Genomic DNA, 25969 nt, shown 5'->3' with positions numbered 1-25969 from the left:
GTTATGAACTCAGGTATAAGATGGAATTAAATAAAAATAATAAGCAGACTTGTAAGAACATTTTATTTAAGATACTGTATCAAAGCACAGATTAAGCTTTAAAGGTGATGAAAACTAACCTGGAATGTCTTCACTGGTAGTCTACACAGGCTACATATAAATAATTGCTAAGTTACAGAACAGTAACAGCCTGTTCTAGATGTCCTATGCTTAAGGATAAAAAAGAAGAAAAAAAAAAAAAAAAGCAAAAAAAAAAAAGCAAGATTTGTCTCAATACTTCCAGGCCTATCTTTAGGTTATGTTATAAACATAGTTCCCTTCTCTCCTCTCCTTGGTGGTGGTCCTACTGCAAGGGTGCTTCCTGTTCTCTACAGAAAGGATGTCAGATTTTCTGTTGGAGTCCCCAGCTGTGCTGAGCCTTCTCCCTGAGGACTCCCCAGTGGTGTCTTGTATGTTCTACATATTCACTGTCTTCCCCATAGCTCCAGCACAGCAACTGGGACAGAAGGGTCAGCCTTCCACTATGGTACTGAAGGCTTTTAAAGTTCCTATGTTTATGTTTAAGATGTTTGGTGTTAATACTGCTGATAACTTAAACACCTAAATGCTGAAATGTCTGGGGCTACGTAATCAGATTAAGCAACCACATTCAAAGATATCTGAACATCTTTTCTTGCGTTTGTATAGCAACTTTATAAACTCAAAAAGAGTAAAGCAAGCACAGACATATGCCCTATACAAGCTGCAATACAGACAATATTGTACACACTTCATAACAACAGTAATGAAAATAATGCTGATTATAAATAAAACTGTAGACAGACTTATTGAGATAACAGTTGTACTGAACAATGAAACATCCTTTTATAGTCATGAGTAGAATTAGTAAGATGCATAACTAGAGCAGAATATAGATCAGCATGTTTAGTCTGCTTACATGTCTCAAACTGATCCACTGTTGTTTGGAGAAGCAAAAGAAATTAATGCTTTTTAAGCCGTTCTGGCCCTAATTTGAAACATTTACTGCCTTGTTTTGTTTTGTTTGCTCGTTTGTTTTCCATAAATTTGGCTGCAAATATTAGGGTTCCTACAATACTCAAATCTGAAAATGAATGCCTGATTTTCTTCTTCAAACAAGCTTTTGCAAGGCTTAGATCCAGAACATTGTGCACACTGTGCCCTGTGAAGGTTATTTCACGTTTACTCATCTCCTTGTTGGTCACAATTTTTCACCATTCTTGTAATAAGACCAGAGCACCATTTCTTTACTCTCCACATACAAGCACTGAGCTCCAGGGAAGGTCCTCTTCAGCTTGCAAATGATGATCATGGCAGCAAGGGGAATCTGGTCAGCTGGATCTTTCTCAACATCCTGGCCTTCCTCAGGGCACTTTGTGCTCAGTTTTTAAGTTTTTTTTTTGACCTTGTAGTTCAGACTAAAACATTTTTTCTCTAACACTTGATAGCTTAGCATTGTAACTGTCTGAAAATGCGTAAGTTTTAATTCTTGAGTATATACTTTTAATGTTTAAGCTAAAAAGTCTAAACAGCTTTTGACAGAAATCCTAATAAGCCACATTTTGTATAAGCAGTGCTGCAGCATAAGAATAGCAAATTCTGCAAGCTCATTTCAGTGCAGCCCTCGACACCTGGCATCTGTCTCTTTTGGCTGTCTGCTCCATGAAAGAGACTTCAAATTTGTTTTTGACAGGTGTAAATAATAGTCACAAGGAAGTAAATTTTTGTAACACAGAGAAGAGTCCAAAACGACTTTTACTGAATGTTCTAATTTGACTGCTTTGGTGCCTTTTGCGACTGCTGCAGTATGTCAAAAAAGCAAAGGTGGTGCCAATGCAGATCTGGCACACGCGGTTCTGAGTTTTTATGAAATCTTTTGTCGACCAGTTCTTCCTCATGTCTTCTTCAAACCTGGTTCTCTCAGTTGTTCAGAAGCTTAGAAGTCCCTATTTCACTACTGCCATGCAGAAAAGAAATGCAAGAAAAATATTAAAAGTCAGAAGCCCACACTCTAGTACTATATTTGCTAGCATGATGTGGTCCCTCCCACCTCACTGTGGTGTGGTTTTGCTCCAAATACCATCCTTCAGTTATATTCAGAGCACCCACCACAGTAGGGAACTCTGTTTAAAAGCCATATGGTTCCTTTCCTTCAATCCCTACCCCACCAAAACACAATTTAACCTTAAAACAATGTTCCGATCTTGTTTCAGAAACCTTTCATTTGTTTGTTTCCTTCTCCTTGCTTTTCATTTTCAAAACAACTACAGATTTTCTGAAGAAAAACTTCAATTCCTAAGCCTCCCAGAGGTTATTTTTGCTGCTGTATGTGTAACTTTCCAGCAGTGGTTTACGGCTTGGCTTAGTGGATGCTTGAAAAGTTACATGAGTATTATTTCCCCTCAGCCTACTCTTCTCCTAGCTTGGAACACCCACCGCTCTGGAACACTTCTCGCTGCTTCATATTTGCCTCTTCATTCATTTTCATTATTTTTACTTGCCTCGTTCAGGGATGACTATTACGTATTTACTCAACCTCCCCAGTATTATTATTTTGGGTTAAATGCAGCTAAATGATATAAATATTTGCAATTCCTGTGATATTTTTGGACCGCACTAATTTATGACACATGTGAGCAGCTTTGTATCCAATAAGAATGATCAAGAAATTGGAAACACGTGGAAGTAACTTTTAAAGACAATCCTCTGAGGGCTTTTTCTTGGTATCACCGACTTCTTTCTCTGCGTAGGTGAATCACGTTGTACAAAGTATACGATTGTCCCACTTTCACCTAACTACTGGCTAATTAACACCTGATGTTCTAAGTGCATGATGACAGCACCAGACCCAGTGGTTGTGTCTAAACTGCAGAGCAGGACGACCTTCGAGGCTGCACGGGAAGCCAGGTGTATCAGCACTGCGTACCTGCCAGAGCATCCCGAAGGCTGAATTTCCTGGCACACCTCTGGGCAAACTGCTAGCTGCAACAGCCTGCTGGTTCTGGCAGCAAGCACGTGTATATTCGACGCAGCTACCTACTACACGCCTTGAATCTCGGTGGGGAATTCATTGGACTGGTACTGTTATCTCAAAGTAGCTCTTATGTGACTGGCTCAAAGGCCAGGAAATGCATTTTTTTGTTTATAAATTAACAAAGGAGACAAAATATTGTAATTACGATATGTATATGAACATTATTTTTACCCAGGCAATATCAGTGCTTAATATCAACGTTTATTAAGATGCTGGCCTACATTTTCCAGGCAAAGATCCCTGTTGCTTGCCAATCACACACAAGTCATGCAGCATGACTGAGCTTCTTTACACCACCACCCTCAAATACGCCAACTGTGCTGTGTGGGACCACCCCTGAGTGTGGGAAGGTGGGTTGCCTGTGAATATTAAATTACATTTTTCCAATGAGACTGCAAAAATACTGTTAATTAGTGCCAACTGTGGTCGTGTGGTGTATGTACAGAGCTATGAATACCAACGTGCTGCTGGCATTGGTAATAGCTGGTAGCCCACAGTGAGCTACATTAGAGGTATAATGTTGTGCCCTCCTCCCATACTTTAAAATCTTCAGGCTACCCCTAAAAACAGAAGTTGCTTTAGGAATACACAGAGGATCTTCTACGCTCTTCACACATTAAACTCCGCTGAACTGCAGAAATAGTCTGCCTTTTAAGTAGAAATGTGCATGTTTTAAGTTAGCCGCCAGATGGAGCTCATACCTCCCAGCGCACAAGTCCATGAACATCTGCAAAGTTAACACGCTGCATAGATGTTACAAAGGATGCAGTTTTTTCCACTTCATAAAAGTCAGAGGAAGTCTGTGATTAGCTGGATGTTTACAAATAAAAGGGGGATCTGGAGATAGATCAAAGATAACTCTCCAGATTTGGCATGATACCAGGTTCCCGTACTACTAGCATCTGCATTGGTTTGACTGTTACATTAAGTGGTTGAACTCAGCCTATCTCACCACATACTAATAACGTTTTTTTAATGCTTAGCATATTTATTATAAATTTGAATATTCAGCCAACTAAGGACCTGAAGAAAAAAAAAAAAAAAAAAAAAAGCCGCCACCACCCCAATTAACAATATCTTCCAGGCTCTGTTTAAAAGAGAAGCATCTACAGGGTTCTTTGTCACCCTGCTTTCTTCAACATAAAGGGGATCAGGAAGAAAAGATAACCCCTGTTCTAAAATCTGAGGGATGGAGTACTTCAAGCTTAGAAAACAGGAGCTGAAGCTCTCAAAGCCTGTTCTCTAATAATCTAAGCTATACAGCCCATTCATACACGGTATGATTTTTGCTGAGTAGTCTATAGCTCGTCGAGGATCTCAGGGATTTTGGCAAAGCCATAGTGAGTGGAGAGGAAAGCTGATCTGAGATAAAAGGTTGTGGTATACGAAAGACACTGAGTTAATGTGCATGTGTTTTAAGGGACATCTTTGTTTTGACTCTGTGTAACAAACCAACATCGTTTGTGAGGTCTAGAAGGCCACAGACTATTTCTACTTTTATAGTAGTGCTCTGTTTGAAACTAGTATTTTTATTTGGGGTCTAAGCCACACTGAACTCAATCAAACAAACATTCTACAAAGAAAAATGCCTTTGAACTATTTAACTATTTGTTTGCACAGCAAAATAGAGCAGAAGGAACTGTAGTAATTACTAGGAGATTTCTTGTGTCTTAATTAACACATTTTTCAGTTTCTAAGTGACTGTTCAGCAGGAACTGTCTCTTGTGGCAGAATGACAATGTCAGCATCAGCCAGTGAAAGTTATGTGAAACACAACCCCGCCTGAAAGCAGCCTAGGTGGGGCTTACCCTCACACGTCCAGGCACCCAGACTGTAATTGGTGCTGGGCTTTACAGCACGTGTAGGTGCACAAAAATTAGGTTTAATCTATCTGATAGCAACGCAGCTGAGAGATCTGAGCTCTCCTGGGCTATGGGAGGTACTGAGATCAGTTCCCAGGATCACTTCCCTGTATTTCCCCCCTACAATCCTACTGTATTTTTCCTTCTGCTGAAGGAAGGATATGGTAGATTTCATCTCAAAATACTTTTCCTTTGTATAAATAATTAAATAACCAATGGCTAGAAACCAGAATCTCAGCAGTTTGTTAGCTGAAACTCTCTCAGGGGATGTAGAAACCCTGTAGGCAGGGACAGAAGAGAAGCACCATCTTTCACACCCCAAATAAATGCTCTAACAATGACTTTTACAAAAGAAAGGAGTGTGGCAGACACCACAGGCATGGTATATCTATTGCCAAAACCAAAATTAATCTATGATATTCAGAACCCCCTATTTTTAGTCAATGTATTGGTTTTCCACAAACTCATGGTCTTGTGTTGTTTTGTTTTCCATGGAGAGAGCATCACATTATTTTTCCTATTCATTTTCTGGGGACTCAGAAGCAGATGCCCCTCTGGTAACCATCCCCAGTGTAGTGGGACAGTTACCTAAAAAAGGAGAGAATAGGTATCACTGAGTCACCAACTCGCACCACTTTTATCATTTATTTTTTAAAGCAGTGGGTTCAAATGAACATGTAAGAAAAAGGCAAATTTTTAGCCCTCGCCTTTGCAAACAGAAAAGCTGAAAGGATGATTTTTTAACATAAAAACCTTGTAACAGGGGAGAAAGAAAACAAGCCCAAGGGAAGGTCTGCTTTTTGCATCTTTCATGCTGGCAACAGTACTGCTGCAGAGACCTTGGCAATGCATTGACACTTTGCCTTACAGACAGGTTTGGAAACCAAGGATTTACAGAAAGCCCTGGATTTCCCAGTGGATTTCCAACAGTCCACCCTGCTTCTGGGATTTTGAGACCTTTGAGGAATGCTCGCTTCTCATTCCCTCTCAGGAGTCCTGGGATGTCTGCGGAACCACAAGGCACACTTGTCTGAGATCATCTCATTTACTATATCTATATACACACACACACACCCCAAAATCTCACTGATGCAAATCACAGTAAGTAAAAACAACACCAGCATCAAGACTTAGTCATTGAGAGGGAAGTTCTTAAACAGCTCTGAAAGGGCTCGATTTTTTCTCTCCCACAGGAAACATGAGAAACAGCATTGTTTTTGTGGTTGTAGTTGCAGGAAGATTTACTATAGTTTTAGTATGCCAGAAGGCATAAGAAAAGATTAAACTTTTTTGTTTGTTTTCTCTGAATGGTAAAAGTTATAGTTGTATGTTTTAATCCACCATGAGACAGATGTGTATTTTAGAAAACGATTATTAATATGGGGCGTAAGACCATAGTGCACAGAAGTATCCCTCTGACTTAGAAGAAAATCAAAGGTACTGGACACTTCTGAAATCCTAGGTTCTCGGGATGAGGCGTGGCAGGCTGGCTATGTGAAACAAAGGGGCAGTTAAAATCTGGTCTTTGTTTGCCCTTCTTATAATTTCAATATGTTCCTTTACACACACTAATCTGAAACTTTAAAAACACATTTTCAACTGCTTTTTAATAGCAAATGTATACAGGAAACAGTTTCTCTAAAAACATGATGCCCAATATTGACTTCAATTAAAAAGACAGAAGACATTTGAGGACAAAAATGACCCAAAGAAAGATCTGATAGCATCTCTCCTGTAAAGTTGGCAGTGGTCATCCTAGCACACAAGAAGGAACACGGGCTGTTTGTTTCGGGGCTGCACATTTATAGTCATGACAAGCTGACTCCTGAGTCATGCGGTCGGTTGCCCTGTATCAAATTAGGATTTGTCTTTCTTCATGAAAACATAAAATCACAATTAGTTCCAGAATTGTAAAGTAACTGTAAAAGTGGCAGAAGACACATAATGTATAAAACTTGTCCTGTTTTTTTTTGGCATCTTACACCTTCAAAAACTCAGCCTACTAACTTGTCTCAAGAGCACACTGCACAGGAATTTTTTAGGAGATTTTTTGAAAGTTGGATGATAATGCAGAAAACTGGTTTATAGCCACTGAGAACTACAGAAATGTCAGCTTTTAAAAACATGTTCCTAATTTCTAGCCCTCAGCAGACTTTTATAAAGTCAAATTAGTCATGCTCCATCTTTAAGTCAGTGACAAGCTTCAAACCAATTGAGAATATTTGATTTTTAACCCTTTCAGATCGGGAAGCACCTAAAATCCAGAAGCAGGCATGCTGGGGTTTGAACAGATACTGCTGGCACCTCCTTAGCTTTAAAAGGAATGACCCCTATCTCTCAACATCAGACCAAACCGGACAACTGTCTCCCAGTATCACAAGATACAGAAAAGCGTGGCAGCATGAGAGCAGGGTCCAGCTGCTGCCGGAGGGCACAGAGAACAGGGGAAGGTGGGAGCAGTTCCTGGTGCTGGGCTGGCCAAGGGGCCCAGCTCATTCCTGGCCTCGGGCCCGGGCCAACCGCACTAACCCAGCACGGAGCGCTACGTCGTCTATTTCAAGAAAGATGAAGAAAGCTCCAGAGCATATTTGAGGGGTGAGCTGAACGCAGGAAGGTTTCCAATTCCTATAAAGAGGGCAGATAGCATAGATGTGTCTCATCTGCATGCAAGAGGCTGGGCTGCCTTTTTTCCTTATCAGGAAATGGGAGATGAATTAAGAGTGCAGCTTCCACGAAGATGCTGGGGGGAGACAGAGACTTAGTTAAGTTCCAGCCACGCTCTGAGTTCTGCCACAGCTCGTGTAAGCAAACAAGCCCCCTCCCAGCCACTCGTTTCTCCCCTCGTGCCACCCCTTCTATTGTGCTCGCACAAGGCTTGAGACAGAGGCGGGGAGGGAAGCGTAATGGGGAACTGGTCCAGCCAAAAAAAAAATCCCCACAGGGAAAAATAAAGTCCATTGTCTACGTAGCTCATTGTTAAGCGACATAGACACATGCTCCACGACAATGGAGAAGGTGGCACACACACAAGGGTATGAGAGCTGACACTAGGTGGGGAGGAAGGGGCCTGCCAGTGCCCAGGCTGGCACTGCCATCAGGAACTAACTTGTATCCTCAGCAATAGCTGAGATGCTCACGATGTTTTTAGCACTGCTGTGTTCAGTAGTGTACTCAAAGTATTCACTTCTCTATATCTTTTCTTTTCTATTGTATAACGATGTATTTGTTATACATTCTCCAGAACAGCAGTCTTCAGAACAATGTCTTCAGCTCTGAATAATAATATGCTGAGCTGTATTTTCTACATTAACTATGTTAAATAAAGTCCCCTAGTAAAAGTATAAATTCTTACAATTCTGTGATATTCTAATCTATTCAAATCAAGGTTTCTCCATGGACCTGCTAGCTACAAATATTATTCTACACAAATGTAAATACTCTTTGAATTAACAAGTTGCCAATAAGCATTTACAAGTATTTTACAAGTGTGTATACATATTAAACATCTCCTCTGATATGAATAAGAAGCTTGGCAGCTTCTGTTATATTTTAAAGCTTACCCAAGGTCTTTATGAGTTCCCTTTAAGTTTCAGTAAATCCTGAAATCTAAGAGCTATGCTAGCTACTAATAAATTATTTTCAGGGTTGCAACCCACCCCACTGCCAAAATGAGGAAAATAACAGAAAAGAGAGAAAATCTCTAGAAATAAGAATAGCAAATCACTTTAAAATATAAGACAGAACAACCAGCAAGCCCTTGTTCCTTTCTGCTATGCTTTGTCTAATGTGATACGCTCACATGTCCACACTCAAGGATCCTTAAGTGCTTTAAGGGTTTAACGCTCTAACACTCCACATAGTTCCTTTGCATCCCCTTCCTGCACCACGTTTAAATGACTGAGAAGTACAAATTTGTTAGAGGAAACAGAACTTTAAATGAAGTATTTTTGCTTCCCCTTCATTATCTTTCAAGTAATGGTAAGACTTCTAGGATATTGTAACTGCAATTGTTTTTTTTTTCAGGTCTACTTTCATTCTGTCTACACAGTGACTGATTTTTCTCACAGCAGAAGGGCTGAAACACATCAATTCACACTCCTGGGACGTTATCCCATGGGAGAACACCCCTTTCCCCAGGAGCAAACAGCTGTAGGTAGGCTTGGCACCCACCCCTTCTCCCTGTTCAGAGCACCTAAGCCTGGCATTCTGGACCTTTTCTTCAATAGTCCAATGCTGTTCCTCTGCATACCGTCACATCACCAAAAACATTCTCCCCATCTATTTGGGAGCAAGGCTGCCTTGTTTTTGCCTAATTACCTTTGATTTGTTCTCATATACTCCCCAATTACTTTTTGGGCTATTTCAATCATTCTTTTTCCTCTGCCTGCATACAAGTAGATCTACTCTAAGCTTCCCTGGCACTCCAATTCATGCTCTTTTTGAGCCTTATTCTGGGCATTCATACGTGTGAACTCCAAGGCACTGTTTTTTCCTGTTCTTATGAAACAAAAACTTCAAATTCAATAGGAAAGTTTTAACAAACTTTCCTTTGTAAGGATAGTACAATACCTTTTATATTTGAAAAACAAAGATATTTCAGAGTGTTTGTAGAGTTAGATATCACCCAAATATTCGCAATTCCTAGATTTAACTTCTGTAATTGACACTCTACCCAAATTAGGAAGTTCGGTTTGTTTGTTGAGTTTTTGTTGTCATTGTTAAAGTATTTTTGGGTCAAGTTCAGATTTTAAAGAAGGGCTCTTGACCCTGAGCAGGAGTGCCAACAAATTACCATTAGCCTTCCCCTGTATTCTGGAACAGTTTTTCAGTTTATACAAGTCACCTTTTCAACAAGATCCTTAATCTGCTCTCTGCTGTGCCGCTGCAGTGCTTCCAGCACAGGGGCTGGCCGTCCTCGGCATACGATCCACACCATGAGTCTGTGCCGTAGTGAGCTAATCACACAGGCCGAGAGCTCTCCCAGCCAAGCTGAGTCATGCTCACTTTGGTCTCACAGGCGTCTACAGGACATTTTATCCACCCACTCCTCCAGGCTCCCCCTCCGTGCCACCTTTGGGATGTTTTCCCCTCTGCTTCCCACTCTACAACTAATTCTGTTGAGCCCTTCCAGACTTTACCAGTCCCTGCTCTCCCACCGAGCCTTAGCACTCCTGCAGCTCTCCCCATACCACAGGGCTCCTCTTTCAACTCCCCTGGCACCTTCCAGCTCACCCTCACTTCCCTCAGCTGCTTTTCCTGGTTCAGCCATAGCTGATATCTTAAGATATCTTGAGAATCTGCATGTCAGAGAAATTTGGTGTGCACCCCATTAGGCCTCCCAACGCTTCTACAGCACTGGACTGACTGCTTTGTCTCTAAGATGATCATTACAGACAGTTAAATATTTTAATATCCTGCTAGTCACCTTCTTGCCACTGATCCAGAGCTACAATTGTTTTAAGTGGCTGTTTTAATTCTTATATGCTTATCTTTTAATTCTTATATGCTTAAGTCCAGCTTAGAATCGTGGAACAAATCCCAGGACAAGAGAAGCTCTGAATTAATCGAAACGCTGGAGTGCATTAACATCAGCAGTGTTTTCAGTCCCAGTGCTATTCAGGACTTGGCTGGCTTCAGATCTGTACAAGAAACGGCAAGATTGAGCAGTCACAGCAGAAATGCAAAAGGCTTATGCTGCAACTGAAGCAGCGTCCTGGGAGCCAGCTGCGAGCTCAGGGCTGCGGCCTGGTGGCTGGGCCCGTCGCCATCACCGTGCCTTAGGAGAAATGCTCGTTAAACTCCCGAGAGAAATTCTGACTAAAACTGAGTAAATGCAAGATGATTGATACTCAGTTACAGTAGAGATTCTGAACTGTATTAGTTTCTCTAAATAGTCTAACATTAAAGCAGGATACCCCTGATAATCTCCAAGAAACAACTCTGACAGCAACATGAGCATGGAAGCCCTGGACTAGGCCATCAGCTCCTGCTCTCAGCCCCAGCACTGACACACAAGGTGGTCAAAATCACTTTCTTCTCTCCATGAGTGGGAAATAGTGCTATCACCCTCTTTGATAAAGTGAGATCTGCTGGGAGAAAGTCCAGGTAGCCTTTATTTTGTAATAGTTTTCTCTACCATTTCATATTAGGATCCTATTCCCCCACAACTAAAAACCATGTGCTTAACAAACATTTAGACAGCTGATGCCTAAGAGTTAAAGCTGGTTGCTCTCTCAAAGGCCAGACTGCCTCACTGAGTCGTTGCCAGCTGATACTTAGTACGATTTTTAAGTTCAACTGAATTAAGAGACAAGCTACACAGATTGGGGCTATACTAGAATCAGAAAGAAATCTTAAAAGGCATTAAATGTCTTCGCATTTATTAAGCAAACTCTGCAGTCTTTTCTTGTTATATTCTCATTGAAAAACAGAACAGTCAGAAAATTTCATGAAAACAAGAAACAAAAAAATCTAAGATAAACATGAGCCACGCTCCCCCTTCCCCTCCCCACCCAAGCAATGGGACTATCTTCACACCCATCCCACTTAACTTCCCAACAAAAGCAGCAAGGCACCCATTTACAGCTAGGCTGAGAAATGCAGTCTTCAATGCACATCACAATTCCGTATTCCTAGCAATCCACCATAGCCAGTCTTCCCTTGTATATTACCATAAGCAGGTTATATAGACCCAGGTGGGTACAAATAGACAACGCAAGGCCAAGGTCAGTTGTACAGCAGAAGTGCCCGTTACAGTTCTGCTAGAATTTCAAGTCTGGAAAATGACCACTCTGCAGGGAACTCCTCAGTTATCACAAGTCATCAACTCCCTTTCCCTTTGCGCACGCCAGTCCAGCTCTGCAAGGTTTAACTGAGCCTACGCGCTCGGACCACTGGGATGCAAATTTCAACAAAGCCAAGAAGCAGAGGATCAGGACAGCCAGCTCTGCCCTTACAGCAGGGTCAGAGAGCAAAGGATTATTTCTTGTCATTGTTCTTTTTCATTTTGAAAATTAATTTGGGGAGCATGAACAATTATGCTCTTGCATGTTAATCACTGTGATCTAAAATTTTCACATGAAGAAACAACACATGGAAATATTGAAGCACTCATCTTATGGACATGGATCCGAGAACTGTTTAATAGCAGTCAGTGAAGGGGTAACATTGTGCTTTTAATCTACAGTTTAAAAATAATGATTTGTATATCTACTTAGTAAAACAATAAAATTAAGAACAGAAACTGGTATTAGGAAACAGTGAAAATGTAATAATTAAACACATGATGCTTTTCAAAGCTATATACTTAATGAGCCTAAATAGACACCTATGATTAAGAGGGTCTTAAAAAAAATAATAAAAAAGACTTATTTTCAAAAATTTTTTTTTTGTAATTTTTGTCTACTATACTGTATGCCTTGCTTTGGTGTTCTCTCTGCTGCCAACTTAATGTTTTAACAGTATGGTTATGCTTATGTTCTTTTCAAATGCTTGGCATTATAGTGGGATCTCATATCTTTTCTCAAATTAAATTTTGCTCCACATACTCCACATGTATACAGATGAACATCCATGTGCTGCTCCAGTTGCTCATTATTTGGGAATATCTGAAAGCAGACCTGGCATATAGTCTCTCCAGCTGATAAGTGAGATATCATATGCCGTACATGGTCATGTTTTCTGAAGTTTCCTTGATCACAAATGGAACAGACATACCTGGCCATTCCTTTGTGCATATCATTGTGGAGCCGCAACTGGCGCTCTCTTAAGAACTGCTTCCCACATGTCTGACAAACAAACTGTTTTTCCTTGGTATGAACAGTATAGTGTTCCCTCAAGTGACAACGCTGATAAAATCCTTTCCCACAAAGATTGCAGAAATGCTTACGTCTGTGATCTCTCTCATTCTCTTCCATCATGGAATTCTTGAACAGATCTTGCTCTAGGCAGTTTGACATATGTTCAACCACCAGGTTTTCAGTTTCAAAACGTTGACCACAATTAGGACATCGGAAAGGACAGGCAGAATGCTTATATAACTGTTTTTTTTGAAGGCTGTTCATTTGGAAATGACTGTCCCTGAAGTCCTCTATCATCTCTGCAAACATCATCTCCCTTATTTCTGACTGGTCGTCAGGGTTTTCTTCCAAGTCCATTTTTTCCTCAGAATTTCTGATACCATTCATGGTCAGATCCTGGGGTTCTCCACAGGTCTGTGCATGATCTTGTAACTGTTTGCCTTTGACCAGTATTTGACCACACTTGCCACAGGCACATATATTTTCTATGTGTTTGGACAAATAATGAGAGGACAAATCTTCCTCAGTGATTGTTAGCCCACAAAGTTCACAGGGAGCATTCTCCACGTCTTCCTGTACCGAAGGAGCTTTCCTGTTAAGGTGCCGTGGACTCTGTAAACACTTTCTTTCATCGTCATCCATGGATAAACGAGGTTTTAAAGTCTTCCGAGCATTTCTTTTCTCTCTGATCTCCTCCTCAACATAGTACCTGTAAAGCGGCTCTTCCTGCTCATCATCTAGGTCGTCATTGTCAGAAGACTCATTGCAGTCTTTATCTGTCACTTTAATAATATTAAAATCTTTCAGCTCGTCTGCAGGACTGTCCTCTGGTTCCATCTTGATAATAATCCTCTTCCTCTCGGAGGCTCTACTTCCTTCTTCACCTGAGGTCTCTGATGCAACTGTGCTGCTTTTCCTGCTTGTAACATTGGACACAGGAGACGAAGAATCATCAGCAGCTTGGCTTGAGTCCCCTTTGTATTTTTCTGTTTGCGTAGAGATTATTTTAGAAGTAGAGTCCTTTTCACTAAAGTCTAGTTTTTCAGCACCGTAGTACCTGGCACTTTGGTACGAATGCCTGTTAGTGCACGTTAGCACGTGCTCATCCAGTAACTTCTCACAGCTAAAACTAAACCCACAGCTGTCACAGGTGAAGCTTCTTCCAAAACGGCGCGAGTGGGACACACGCTCTTTTGTGTGAGAGAATTTGGAGGTGGTGCTTTTTTTGCAGACATCAAACAGTTGTTCGGGGAAACTGCCTAGCTGCAAAGCTTCTTCATCGGGCTCTTTGTTATGGGATGTATTAACTGTTGAACTTGGCGGCTCCATGCCCCACCTGTTTGCTTCGCTGCCATTTCTGGTGAGCGTGTCTTCATACATTCTCACACCAAATATCATTTTACTATTCTGGGTGCTAGAAGCAGAAGATGAGCACTTTAAACTAGATGAGTCTGTATCCTGTATATCTTCTAGACACTCAGGTACATTATATAGCTGTAAATAGTTCATGGCCACTTTAAATTGCTCAAAATTGGCAGGGGCTGTCATAATTTTTCCTAAATACATGAACTGTAAAATAAGATCAAAGCATTCAGCGCTAATCTTCATGTTGCTTAGATTCAGCTGGGCTGTAGTGTGTTGATGGTTCATAAAAAACATCCTAAAATAGGAGCTGCATGCAGCAAGGACTGCCTTATGTGCTTGAAAATAAATATCATCGATAGCAATACAGCAGTCACACAGAAAGCCCCACTCTCTTTGGTTGTTTAGCTGCTGAAGGACATAGTTGCTGTGGCTGGTTCTTGCCATCTTGTACTTCAATTATAGCCCTGCATAGAGAAGAAGACATCTGTTAAACCATGAGCACAAAAAGCAGAATGTATTTAAATGTAGGGAAGAACTGCCATCTCTTTCCTCTCCCGATCTTCCTATTCTCACACTGTTTGTGGTATAATTTCCTGTCTGGAGATCTTTGCTGGTAACTATTGTTGATGCCAGTGAAAACATCCATAATTCTACGTTCTCACCACTAGACTTACAAGACTAGCAAACTAATAAACATAACCACCACACATGTCAGTCAGAGCAACGCTGCTAGAATATAAATTAGCAAACATGTATCTCAAAGTCCTCCAGCCAAGATTTTCAGATATGAATTCTGGATGCTGAACTTCAAAAACTTCACAGTGCAGACTTCTGTAAGATGGCCCCAGGACAACAGCTATGCGAGGTGAGCCGACTGTAAGAAACCACCTGCTCGGTCTCAACTTGCCTTTTTCACCTGTCAGTCCAAGGGACATATGATGCAACACATTACTGGAAACCAGGCTGGGCTCAGACTGGTCTTTCCCTCCCCATTAAAGGCGGCTGAGAAGAGACACCAGCACAACATCCACATGCCGTTTGCTCTTTAGGGCAGCTCAGGGATCTTCTCGACCTTATCTGCGAGGCCTCTTGCAAAGCAGGAACTGTAAAACTGAAGCGGGTTCTGAGAAGCGCGGGGCTGGCCGGGCCCCGCAGGCCCGCTGCCGACGGTCACTGTGCGGCAGGGGGGCAGGAAGTGGTGCATGCCGTGCCTCCAGCTCCTCTCAAAACCGCTCTTTCAGAGCAGCATAATACAGCCAAAACATTTAGATTGGAGACCGGACAAAGTCAAAAAAAAATCAGCTAATGGAGAACTGTAAAGGCCAGCAAGCCAGAGATGGAGGCTCTGAGGGATGAAGCCTCAAGGAGGAACTGCAAACACTTGAGGGAAAGTTCTGTGAGTGCTGAAAGCTGGTTTAAATGAAAGGACTTACTGGTCTTAAACAGAAAAGAGGAAGAAAACACACTGTTTTATGTTAATAAAAACATCCAGAAGAAATATATTGCACACAGGAGGTGTGCATTCAATTCACAGAAGATAAACTGTAACCAAGCAAGGCGAAATTCAATGGCTAGTCACCACTGACTTTGGAAAAACCTTTACTGATACACAAAATCTGTAGTAAATACACAGGGAGCAGGGTGGGGCAGTTTGAAAAAGCAAAAAAGTATAAGGAATACCCTAACTGAGAAGAAAAACCTAAAGCAATAATGAACACTCTTAACATCTTGAAAGATTATTGCAAGCAATAGAAATAACTGCAAGAGATTTGTATACACAAAGTACAGGCTAGCAAACAACATAAATCAATCCGTGCATTTCATTGAGTCATAAGCTGCAGTTTAATACGTTACTGTTGTTTCAATTGTCCAACATTTAAACAAAATACACACAAAAATGCTCCCTGGTTTCTTCTTATTCCCTCCCCATCATCTCCCTGACAGCTTACATCTCCTAGAGGCTGCAAAACGAGCAAAGAAATTAAATCCCACAATTAGCATTGAATTCACAAGTCAGAGGTGTTGCCTGGGTTGTTAAGCAGCAGACCTAATATTTGTCAGTGGTCTCCTTCATTCCGCCAAGCACTGCCATGGAAGAAATGCATTCACGCTCTCCAGATGAGGAAAGGCTCACCCCTGCCCAGCAATATTCCTGCTGCCAGTTCTACCACAGCACTTATGGATCGCTGCCAGCAGAAGACTGTCTGGCAACAGGAACCCTGAGATCTGAGTTGCATTATACTGATGAAGAGCACCTGAACGACAGCTGCTCCTCTCCCCTCAACCCAGTCCTCTAACCCCAAAACTCAAGGTGAGCACCCTGCCATAACAATTCTCTGACCAGTTTGGCCCACTGACATCCACTGCAGAAATGCGACTTACAACAATAAATTCCTTTAATGGTTTTCTCACTAACTAGCAAAAGGGTGGCTGTGAAAGTAGAATCTCTGAAACAACTTCATGTCTTCCCTACAGAAATTAGACTGTTGTCTAAGTCACTGGGTAACTTCAGTTATTTCTGAAGGAAAAAAAACAACACAGCAAGGCTCTCAACATCAAGCACTACAAAAGGGCACTTCATTCTTCCAAGTGCTAAGGTGTTTTGTATTTGTGGTAATTCATTACATACTTAATACTTGATGAAGTATGCTTTATTATATTCAAGAACAGCAGCTGCATAATGACAAAGAACTGACTTCAACCTCCATATTGTAAGACTGACCACCAACAAGATACAGTGAGAAGATGCAGTCTAAGACACCACTAGCCTCTAGGTATGAATTGCCATCACGACAAGAAAAGGCTCAGGACTGCTAGAGGAACAATGTTTTAATCTTCTTCTACTCATAAAGTTGCAAGTTTAAACTTTTCATTTAAATTTGAAGGGTTTTGTGCACGATAAGTATTCCACTGTGTTTTCCAACAACAAAAAAAAAAAAAAGTAGTGCAGGCAGCAAGCCTGTAACCAAGAAGTTCACAAATATCTGCACGCACCTGCAAGGAGAGGCATTGCAAAACAGTGGGAGTGATCCAGCAGTCACTGGAGCAATGGCACAGACTCGACTTCTCTTTCTTCTGTGAAAAAGGTGAGAGGTATCTCCTCTTTTGACAGGGGAACTCTTGCAGAGCTTTCAGCACTTAAGTCCTGATATGCAAAAACAACCCTTTGGCAATGCCTATCTCCTACCACTGCTCTGCAAGAAACCAGCCTGAGCATGAGTTTGCTTGATCGGAACAGCAAGGTGTTCAGGTGTGTACACAGCCTGTATCACTGTAGTACTATATGTAGGTATTAAAATAGAGTGCGTTTGAAGTTATCTATGTTAATGAAAGTACTGGCAGACTTCCTCTGGATGCTGTATTAACCTGCTGTACGTAACTATATATTTACAGCTGCCAACGCTTCCCACTATGAGAGCCTGCGTTGGGCTATTTAAAACCTCAACACATCTCAACCAGCAAAAGCAAAACTTTCCTTTTGAATTGCCTGTTTTGGACTTTTTTTTTTTGCCAGAAAATTTCAGCTGGAACGGTTACAAAAAATGAGGTTAAGAAAAAATTTTGTATATCTAAATTATTACTCTTTAAAATTCAAAAAAGTTTCTCTTCCAAAATCTTGAAACAGAGACTTCATATTGGAGAAAGTGGTATGTCTTAGACAAGTTCTTGGTCACAATATAAAAATCTACCTGAATTTGGCCAAACTAGAAGCTTAGGGGAAAATAAAGAGGGAAAGATGGTAGGAATTATAAATTTGTTCATACTTCAGACTGCTGTGAGTTACTATAATGTCAGATTGTAGCCTTGCTGAGAACTTTTCATCCTCGTGTAGCTCCTTTGTATACGGGGGCCTGTTGGAGCCATCCCACCTAGAGCAAAAACACCTTTTTTCTGCCACGTGTCACCTCCACAGAGCCACGAACTGGTAGCAGGGCTTGCTGCGGTTTGCTCCACACCACAACTCGCCACTGGGTTTTAGCATCCCTCCTGGCAGCCAAAAGGGAAAGATACCTGGTTTTGGATGAGGAGAGCCAGGGCAAGGAGCAGGCTTAGTGAAACTGCATAGAGATTGGGAACTGTAAGAAGGAAGCGAGGGGAAAGAGCAAGGGGAAAGCCCTGGGAGCAGGGAGGGCAGGGTGAGACAGGCTGGGAGGGAAATGCTGAGCTGAGAGGGGATTAGGAACAGCAGTGGGAGGAAAAGATGGTGCAATGAGGATCTAAATGGGGGAGGGAAGCTGCTTGGGCAAGAGACTAGGAAGAGCCAAATAGGTAGGGTGAGGGGAGATGCTTATGCAGGGGAACAGACAGGAAATTATCATAGCAGGCACCCGTTCAGAGCTGGAATTGAACCCTGGATTCCTGTTTCTGCTGTTCCTTTGCCACCAGCAATTATCACAGGCTTGCTGACAAGCTCCCTCCCAATCAAGAGCAAGCACCGAGAAAGTCATCATTTGTCATTATTTTATTTTAATTGCTGAAATGTCAGGGATCTGCATTTATCACCCACATTAATGGTTCGATGCTGAAAACTATTTTTCAAGTTTTCTTTGGAAAGAAAGCAGGCATTAGAATAAAAACACATCTTTTTGAAGGAAACCCAAGGTCTCAAAGTTAAGCTCATACACAAGAAATGACATAATTAAGCTGAACTCCAATACAGTATTCATTCAGCAGTCTTTTATGTATATATTGTAGTCTTCCAACCTTTCACCAAAGGTTCCTTTCCCTACTTGGCACACCCAGGGATCTGTCCAGGGATAGATCCAAGCAGCAGTGCTCTTCACGCAACAACACAAGATCCCTGCTCATTTGGCATAGGATTTGGAGGATATGAAGCAAATGAGACTGGGGGGAAGAAGAGGAGAATCCCACAACAAAGAACACTGCTTTGGAGAACAGCATCCCAGCTCTCTCAGTGTCAGGACAAGTCATTCTAAACTCCCTCCCCACCGGTCTTTGGTAAGTTTGGCATGTGTTTTTTTGGATGCCCAACTTCTCCACACCAGGGAAAACAATCAGCAACAGCTGATACCAACAGGAGCTACCCTCTGTGTATTAAGCACTAAGTATCCGGGAAAATTAAAGCTCTAGGCATGTGAGTTTGTCCACCCAAAATTTGTGGGTTTGATCCTCTCTGACTCTGTTTCCTATTTCAAAATGAGAATTGTGACCACTTGCCTGACTAGCACACCGCATTTGTGAAGCACCCAAATACTGTAGTCACAAGGATCACAGGGAAGTCCACGAGGAACCTAAGTGACTCCATCTTCAGCAACAATTGATCTGGGCAGTCAGCACAGCCATGGGCCTCGCCGTGAGCAATACTGAAGGATGCAAGAGGTGTTCTGAAAAGATATACTAGAACAGTATCTGATACAAAAGCAAGAAGTATAGGTATTTTAGTCAGGTAATTTCAGTCTGATCTTCAAACTCAAAGTCTCCACAGCCATCTTCTATTTCTAGCGAATGCTTAAATTTACACAGCAAGGCTTTGATTACAGCTGTTTGTATGCCATCTTTTTTTTTTTTTTTTTATTTTGAGTCACTACTCAGGTACAATTACAACTTAGATGTTATCATGAACAAGGTGAATTGCACCACTACACTAACCAAATATGTTGTTTAGTAGTCTAGAGCCAGAAAGAACAGGCATTTACCAGAGCTCCACACTTTCTGTCATCTCCTCAAGTTCAAAATTTTTGCTTCTTCAGTTTTAAAACATTTCAGGAAAAGTCCTCAAGCTTTTCCTTTTCAAGCCTTTTAGGGAGACTGGTAAAGTTCTTTTGCTAACTTCTCTGTCTTTAAAAAAGAAGTACCACAAGGTTCACGATTTAGGAGCCTCTCGGCTCCTAAAATTAGTAGGTGGTTTTCAAAACCCAGCATTTCCACTGCTGAGCAGGCAAAAACAGAGTGCTTACACGCTTAGTTGCTGGCTGCTTTTCTTTGGAAACCAAGAGCGGGCTGGACAAAAGTATAATAAATGAGTGGAGAATTCGGTGCTAATAGAAAACGAGACTGAAAAAAACCTCAAGAACACAACGCCCAGTTATCCAAAGAAACAGGAGCGTGGGCAGCAGAAAGCAAATTCCGCATCCCATTCTCACAACGCATCTCGCTCTGACGCAGGTTGCCAAGAACTCTCCTCTCTGAAGTTAAATTATTCTGCCTCCATGGGTCAGATCCACCAAAGAAATCAGATTCCTAACTGACAGCATCTAGATGCTCTGGAGCAAATCCTACATGACACGTCCAAGCTCTGCATACGATGCCTGAGAAAACTGCACACTCAGCTAATGCACTGACCATGGATGGAGTGGTCAAAAGGCAAGAAATTTATCTAGACATTATCAAGAGGGAGCCACAGAGGTTGCTCTAGCACTGTAGAGTCCAAGAAAGTGCTCTGCTTACCCAAAACTTGAAAAAAAAAAAAAAAAAAAAAAAGGGGGCCAGGTGACCACCGTTCACCTCAATAACAGGTATGGGTAAGCTACAGTTTGTGTTGTAAGAGTAGGCTACACGATCATGAATTAACAGTTACTGGAATTCCACATACTGCCAATGAAAACCTAATTAAGCTCCATTATTTGGACTATGAAGGACTGACAGTATTATTTATCCTCCCCCCATGGTCCTTCCAATTAGCTGCCTTCGGGCACGCTAGTTGTGAAGCTGCTTGAGATGATGTAGATACTCATCTGCATACACATCCTGATGGCTGAATCAACTCATCTGAAACAGCCTCGTTGCCAATGTATAGAAGAAATAAGTTTCAGCTAATACCTGGGTTCAGCCTGAACCCAGGAAAGGTAAGATGCTCCAGCCCCCAAGTGAGAGCCCTCGGAGCCATTTGCTCCCTCCGTGCACAGAGCTCTCCATTGATTCAGCATCCACGTGCACAAATGAGAAACAGACGTGGAAACTTAACAAGTTACAGTTCTCAGCTGCTAACCCAGAACTAGTTAAGATGCCTTGCACATTCACAGGTAAGGACACTCCTCAAAAGATAAGGAATAAAATGTCAGGAAAACATAAGCGGTCAAATTAAGGAAACAGCAACTTTTGGAGCTTTAGTTCAAACTATCTCAACTTCAACTTTAGATCCAGTCTATGAAGTAAGAAGTATTACAGAGAGTTTTGTGCAGTCTTTTAAAGTAACTTGCTAGCCACAAAAGATTACTCTAGATGTTCACAGTCATCATTTATCTGACACCTCTACAGTTGTAAGAAGTGGTCAGGCAAAGTGGTAATGACATGTTTATAAGATTTGTGGAAAAACATCCTGACACCAGATTTAAGCCTTGCAGCTGAACGATGAGTCTTTCTACCTGGCCTCCCCAACTCACCCCCTTATAACTTCAAGAGGCATCTTGGTGGTTTCTGGGGATATCCTGAGACCCTCAGACAAAGATAAGTGCGCCTTCCAGAAAAGCATCCTTGGCTAAATGCAAGCTGTGCTCCAGTGCAACAGGTAGGGTATGCATGAATGAAGCAGAGTAACTCGTGACACGCAGGTCAGACTACATATTTCGTTGACACTTTCCTGTCCTAGATGCTTCAAAATTTACTTGCAGCACATAAGAAAAATAAGCTGCTCAGGTCTCCATTAAATGAGGCAGGTTTAAGATGGAAAAAAAGGGCAACAGCTAGCTAAATCTAGAGTTTTGCAATGGCAAAACATGCACAAAGAAAAAATTGCCAGACAAATTTGAGGATATAAATGGTCTTCATGCAAATTATGTCAGCTGCTGTGCCCACATACTGTGTCTGCAGCAGAGCTCTGTGTGTGGTGGTGTTTACCATGCCTAAGCAGAGACAGGGAAGATAACCCAACTGCTGGGAAACCACTAGTCAAGCTTTTTAAAAAATGCACACCGTGTTTCTCACACTATGTGCATGCAAGGTTCGGAATAACCCTCGAGAGAGGGCTAGCTGAAACCACCGAGGGGAAATACTCCAGGACTTTTAATCAGGAAACTTTCATTATCTCAGTTCTGAGCAGTTTTCTTTTTCCCCACACAGCAGGTAAGCAGCTACTAAGGCTTTGTCCACCCCAGATTTTCAGAGCTTTTCCACCATCAGCAACAATGGAAACCTGTGAATAAAGCAATTAACCTCACCCACACAAGCAAGAAAGCAGTTAAAACCCCAAGTCACTCCCTGATATGAGTACTCTCATCGCGATCACTGCAAATCCCCGTGCCAGTGACAATGCTGGCTGATTCTGATGAAGAAAAGCCTCGTGCCAGCAGAGCTGAAGCATCTGTTAAGCCTGTGATGTTGCCCCACACAACTCCCAAGCTTTCTGGCTGAGTGGAAAAGGGGGTTTCCACTTCTCCTCCGAGCTCCTCGAGCAGCACCACCCCATGTGTTTGCTCCCTAAACCCTCTTGCAGCCCTCCCTCACCCATCCAAACACCCAGGTGTATCCCAGAGCGGGCCGAAGCGACTTGTTGCTACTCCTCATGTTTTCTGGCCAGTCACCCAGAAATCTCTCCACAATCTCATCAACTCAGTGCCTGGGAAAGCCTCTGCCAGCACTGCAACGGGGCGCGTTTGGCCAGTTTTCTCCGTGGCCATATGGTCTCAACGCCTCTCCCCCGCTCGCCACGCGAGCTCCAGCTCTAATTCGGTAAGAGCGAGAAGCCCACGGCCCCCCTGCTCACAACTGCTGTGTGGGTTTTTCCAAGAGCCGTAATGAGGAATGTTAAACAAACACCTTTAATTAAAGGAATGTTTGTTTAATGTAATTAAATGCCGACAGAACACAAGACTGCTTCAGCCCCAGAGAGTTTTGCAGCATGCGCTGTACCTTGCGAGAGCGTAGCGCAGGGGGAATAACACCAGCAGACGATACAATCTGGCAGTAAACATCCCAGTGCTCGGCAGCATCCACCCCGTGCTATCCCTCTACCCATGCCTACGTGTCAGGAGGAGCAGGCGCTCGCTATCAGCCGACAGACGGGCCAAACTTTGGATGCGAGTTAGGAGAGAGGAATAAAAACCCAGCCCCAAACCCCCGGCGTTTTCAGTCCCGCTTCCTTCGCTCCTTTCGCTACCTTTCTATCCAGAGGAGTCCTTTGAGGAACGAGCCTTTCAGCACCGCTCCCCGAGCAACAGAGGGCTTGTTTTTTTTTTTTTTTTGTTTTTTTTTTTGTTTTTTTGTTTGCGACAGAGCAATTCCTTCCCTCCCCGCCGCCTCCAGAGCGAGCCCGAGCGGTGCCAGCCCGGGGTGAAACCCAAGTCTCCCGCCTGGCAGGGTGGAGCATTCCCTTCGGGCTCCGGCTCCCCTCCGTTTTTTTTCACCCAACTACCGCAACTCGCTCCAAGTTTGGCTTTAAAAAAAAAAAAATAAAAAATTAAAAAGAAAAATAGAATAAAGGGAAAAATAAACAGAGCTTGGACGGCGTGAGGCTGAAGGCGCTGCGAGCACGGCGCGCTGCAACATCCGACGTGACCCCAAGCCCCGCAGCAGCGCCCAGCCCCGGCACCTCCCCGGGCCCCCGCAGCCCCCCGCCCGCTTCGGCACAGCCCCGAGCCGAGCCGAGCCGTGCCACCGCCGAGCCGAGCCGTGCTGCAAACGAGCCGGGGGCAGGCCGCCCGCCCAGCGCAAGGTCACCGCGGCGGCTGCTGGCCGAGAGCCGTGCCGGGCTGAACCCAAATGAACCGGGCTGAGCCCAAATGAGTCGGGCTGAGAGGAGCCGAGCCGAGCCGAGCCGTGCCGCCCCCCCCCTCCGCCCCACTATGGCGCGCCGTGCCGGGCCATGCCGCGCCGGGCCACGCCGGCCGCCCGGCACTTCCCACCTCCCGCCGGCGGCGGAGCTGCGGCCGCCGCGCTGCCTGCTGCCTTCCTTCCTCCCCTTCCTCCTCCTCCTCATCCTCCTCCTCCTCCTCCTCCTCCTCCACCGGGCTCGGGGGCTCCGCTTACCCGCGGGGCGAGGCGGTAGCGGTGGCCGAGGGGGAGCTGCCCGTGCTGCGAGCGCTGCTCCCGCCGCTGCCGGTGCTGCTGCCGCTGCTGCTGGCGGTGCTGCTGCTGCTGCTGGTGCTGCTGGCAGCGCTGCAACAAAGGACTTCCGCCCCGCCGCGCCTGCTGCTGCCGCAGCGCCGGCTCCGCCGCGACCGCACGGGGCCGGACCCCTCCCTCCCTCCCCTCGGCCCCGCCGCCGCTGCTGCTGCGCCGCCGCCGACAGCGCCGGGGCCCGGCGGGCGGCTCCCTGCCGCGCTGCCCTCTCCTCCCATGCCGCCGGGGATGCTGCGGCCGGGGGCGCCCCCTCCCCATGTGCCGCAAGCCTCGCCCCCTCCTCCTCCTCCTCCTCCTCCTTCCCCCCCCCTCTGCTTCTCCTCCTCCTTCTCCGCTTGCAACCTCCCGCCCCGGAGCCCCCCCCCCCCCGAGGGCATTGCTAAAGGGTGGGGGGTGTCCCCGTGCTGTGTCTGCATCCCCACGGTGTTGTTCCGGAGTTTTCGCCCCCGCTCCCCCACCCCCCCCATCTCCAAAATGAGCCCCCGGGGGATGGCCCATGTGGGCGGCCGGAGATGGGGTCGGGCAGCCGCGGCCTCCTCCTGCGTGGGGCGGCTTGGTTACCGAGGTGGGAGGAAGGGAAAAAAAAAAAAAAACAAACAAAGAAAAAAAAAAAAAAGCAGAAAAAAAAAGCAACTCCAAGTTGCACGAGGAAGTGTTTGCTTTCTTCTGAAATTTCGCACGGCCGTATCCCTGCCGTCCCTCTTTATACACTGATGCAGAGCGCAGGAGCTGGCAGCCGCTACCACGTTTAATCACAGATCCCGAGCAGAGCACTATTTTTTTTCCCTTCTCTCTCTCTGAGTTTTCCCAGGCCCTCCTCCCATCACTCTCCCTGAACCACTCCAGCTCCACTTGAACTGTCCCGGGTGAGTAAATGGGATTTCCCGAAGCTGCGGGCAGCCGCTCTGCTACCTGCCACGGGGCTGCTAGGAAACATCTGCCAGGTCAGGCTTTTCTCCTGGGCTTGCCACTTGACTTTTCCACCCCTAAACTGACATCAGTTGTTCCCCGCACGCATCAGAAGCGTTTAATTTGCAGAGCTCCTTTGTTTGGACACGTTTTCTAAAGACGCCATCAGTTTCGTGTCAAGCGCAAGTATCCAATATCCCTTCTAGCTCCAGACAAGCTGAAGGGAAAAAATTAGTGGTAGCCAACTTAAAAGATGTGATTACAGGTTTGAAAATGGCAAAAGCTACAAAAGTAACAACAGAAAGAATGCACCAAAATAGCCACCTACAACATTTACATGTACCGGCATTGATCCCTGCTCCCAAAGTTTCCCCAAGGCATCTTAACTTGACAAACCAAGTTAAGAGAGTCCTGATTTCCAAGTGGGACACCACCCCTTCACCCTGTGCACGTTTGGGGATTTTCTAACCACAGCTGAATAAAAGCAGAGCTTTCAAAATGGGTCCCACAGATGCCCTCGTTTCTCTCCTTGCCATGTTGCAGCCTGGCTCGAGGGGGTGATGCCCGGAGGGCGAACCTGCACACCTCCTTCAGCCTTTTTCCTGCCTCATAGGCCAAATGGCCTCCATATGCCAACCCTGTCATGTTTTTCAAATTGCACTGAAAAGTTTTTGCTTGTTTGCTTGTTTTTTTCCATAGTTCACCAGTGTTTTTCTTTGCAGCTCCTTGCACAGGGCAGCACAAAAGGTGCCCGTGCAGCTCTGCTGTGTCCCAGCCCTCCCCACGCAAGTTGCTGGAGGAGCCTCTGCCACCTCTGGGTGACACTGGGCACATGTCACCCTGTTTTTCACTCCATCCCCAGGCTCTCAGCGACCTCCCATGATATTTGCCTTCCCAATGTATTTTTTACTATTATTTTCTGGCCACGGAGGAACAGCGAGCAGACACGTCTGTGGAGATAGCTG

General features: G+C 44.1%; 1 protein-coding gene across 5 annotated transcripts; it reads right to left on the bottom strand.

The window, feature by feature from the left end:
- Positions 1-288: 288 nt before the first annotated feature.
- On the bottom strand, positions 289-24057 carry ZBTB1 (zinc finger and BTB domain containing 1). 5 transcript variants are annotated; one of them, XM_032188179.1, is made up of 3 exons: positions 24003-24057; positions 12631-14542; positions 289-1975 (listed from the first exon to the last, which is right to left on the bottom strand). In XM_032188179.1, the coding sequence occupies exons 2-3, from the start codon at positions 14520-14522 to the stop codon at positions 1939-1941; spliced, it is 1929 nt and encodes a 642-aa protein (XP_032044070.1). In that variant the 5' UTR covers positions 14523-14542; positions 24003-24057; the 3' UTR covers positions 289-1938. The 5 variants fall into 5 exon arrangements, with proteins under 5 accessions (XP_032044070.1, XP_032044073.1, XP_032044071.1 ...); XM_032188182.1 differs by having other exon boundaries at positions 1923-1975; positions 12803-14542; XM_032188180.1 differs by lacking the exon at positions 289-1975 and adding an exon at positions 7287-7654 and having other exon boundaries at positions 12803-14542.
- Between the last annotated feature and the right edge of the window lie 1912 nt (positions 24058-25969).

This window comes from Aythya fuligula, chromosome 5 (genome assembly GCF_009819795.1).
Source record: "Aythya fuligula isolate bAytFul2 chromosome 5, bAytFul2.pri, whole genome shotgun sequence".
In the NCBI taxonomy this organism is placed as follows: domain Eukaryota; kingdom Metazoa; phylum Chordata; class Aves; order Anseriformes; family Anatidae; genus Aythya; species Aythya fuligula.
The sequence above is the reverse complement of the archived record's forward strand: the minus strand, read 5'-3'. Positions and strand labels throughout refer to the sequence as shown.

Excerpts from the sequence above, each read along its gene's own strand:
- ZBTB1 (XM_032188177.1), bottom strand. The coding sequence starts at position 14,522 with ATGGCAAGAACCAGCCACAGCAACTATGTCCTTCAGCAGCTAAACAAC.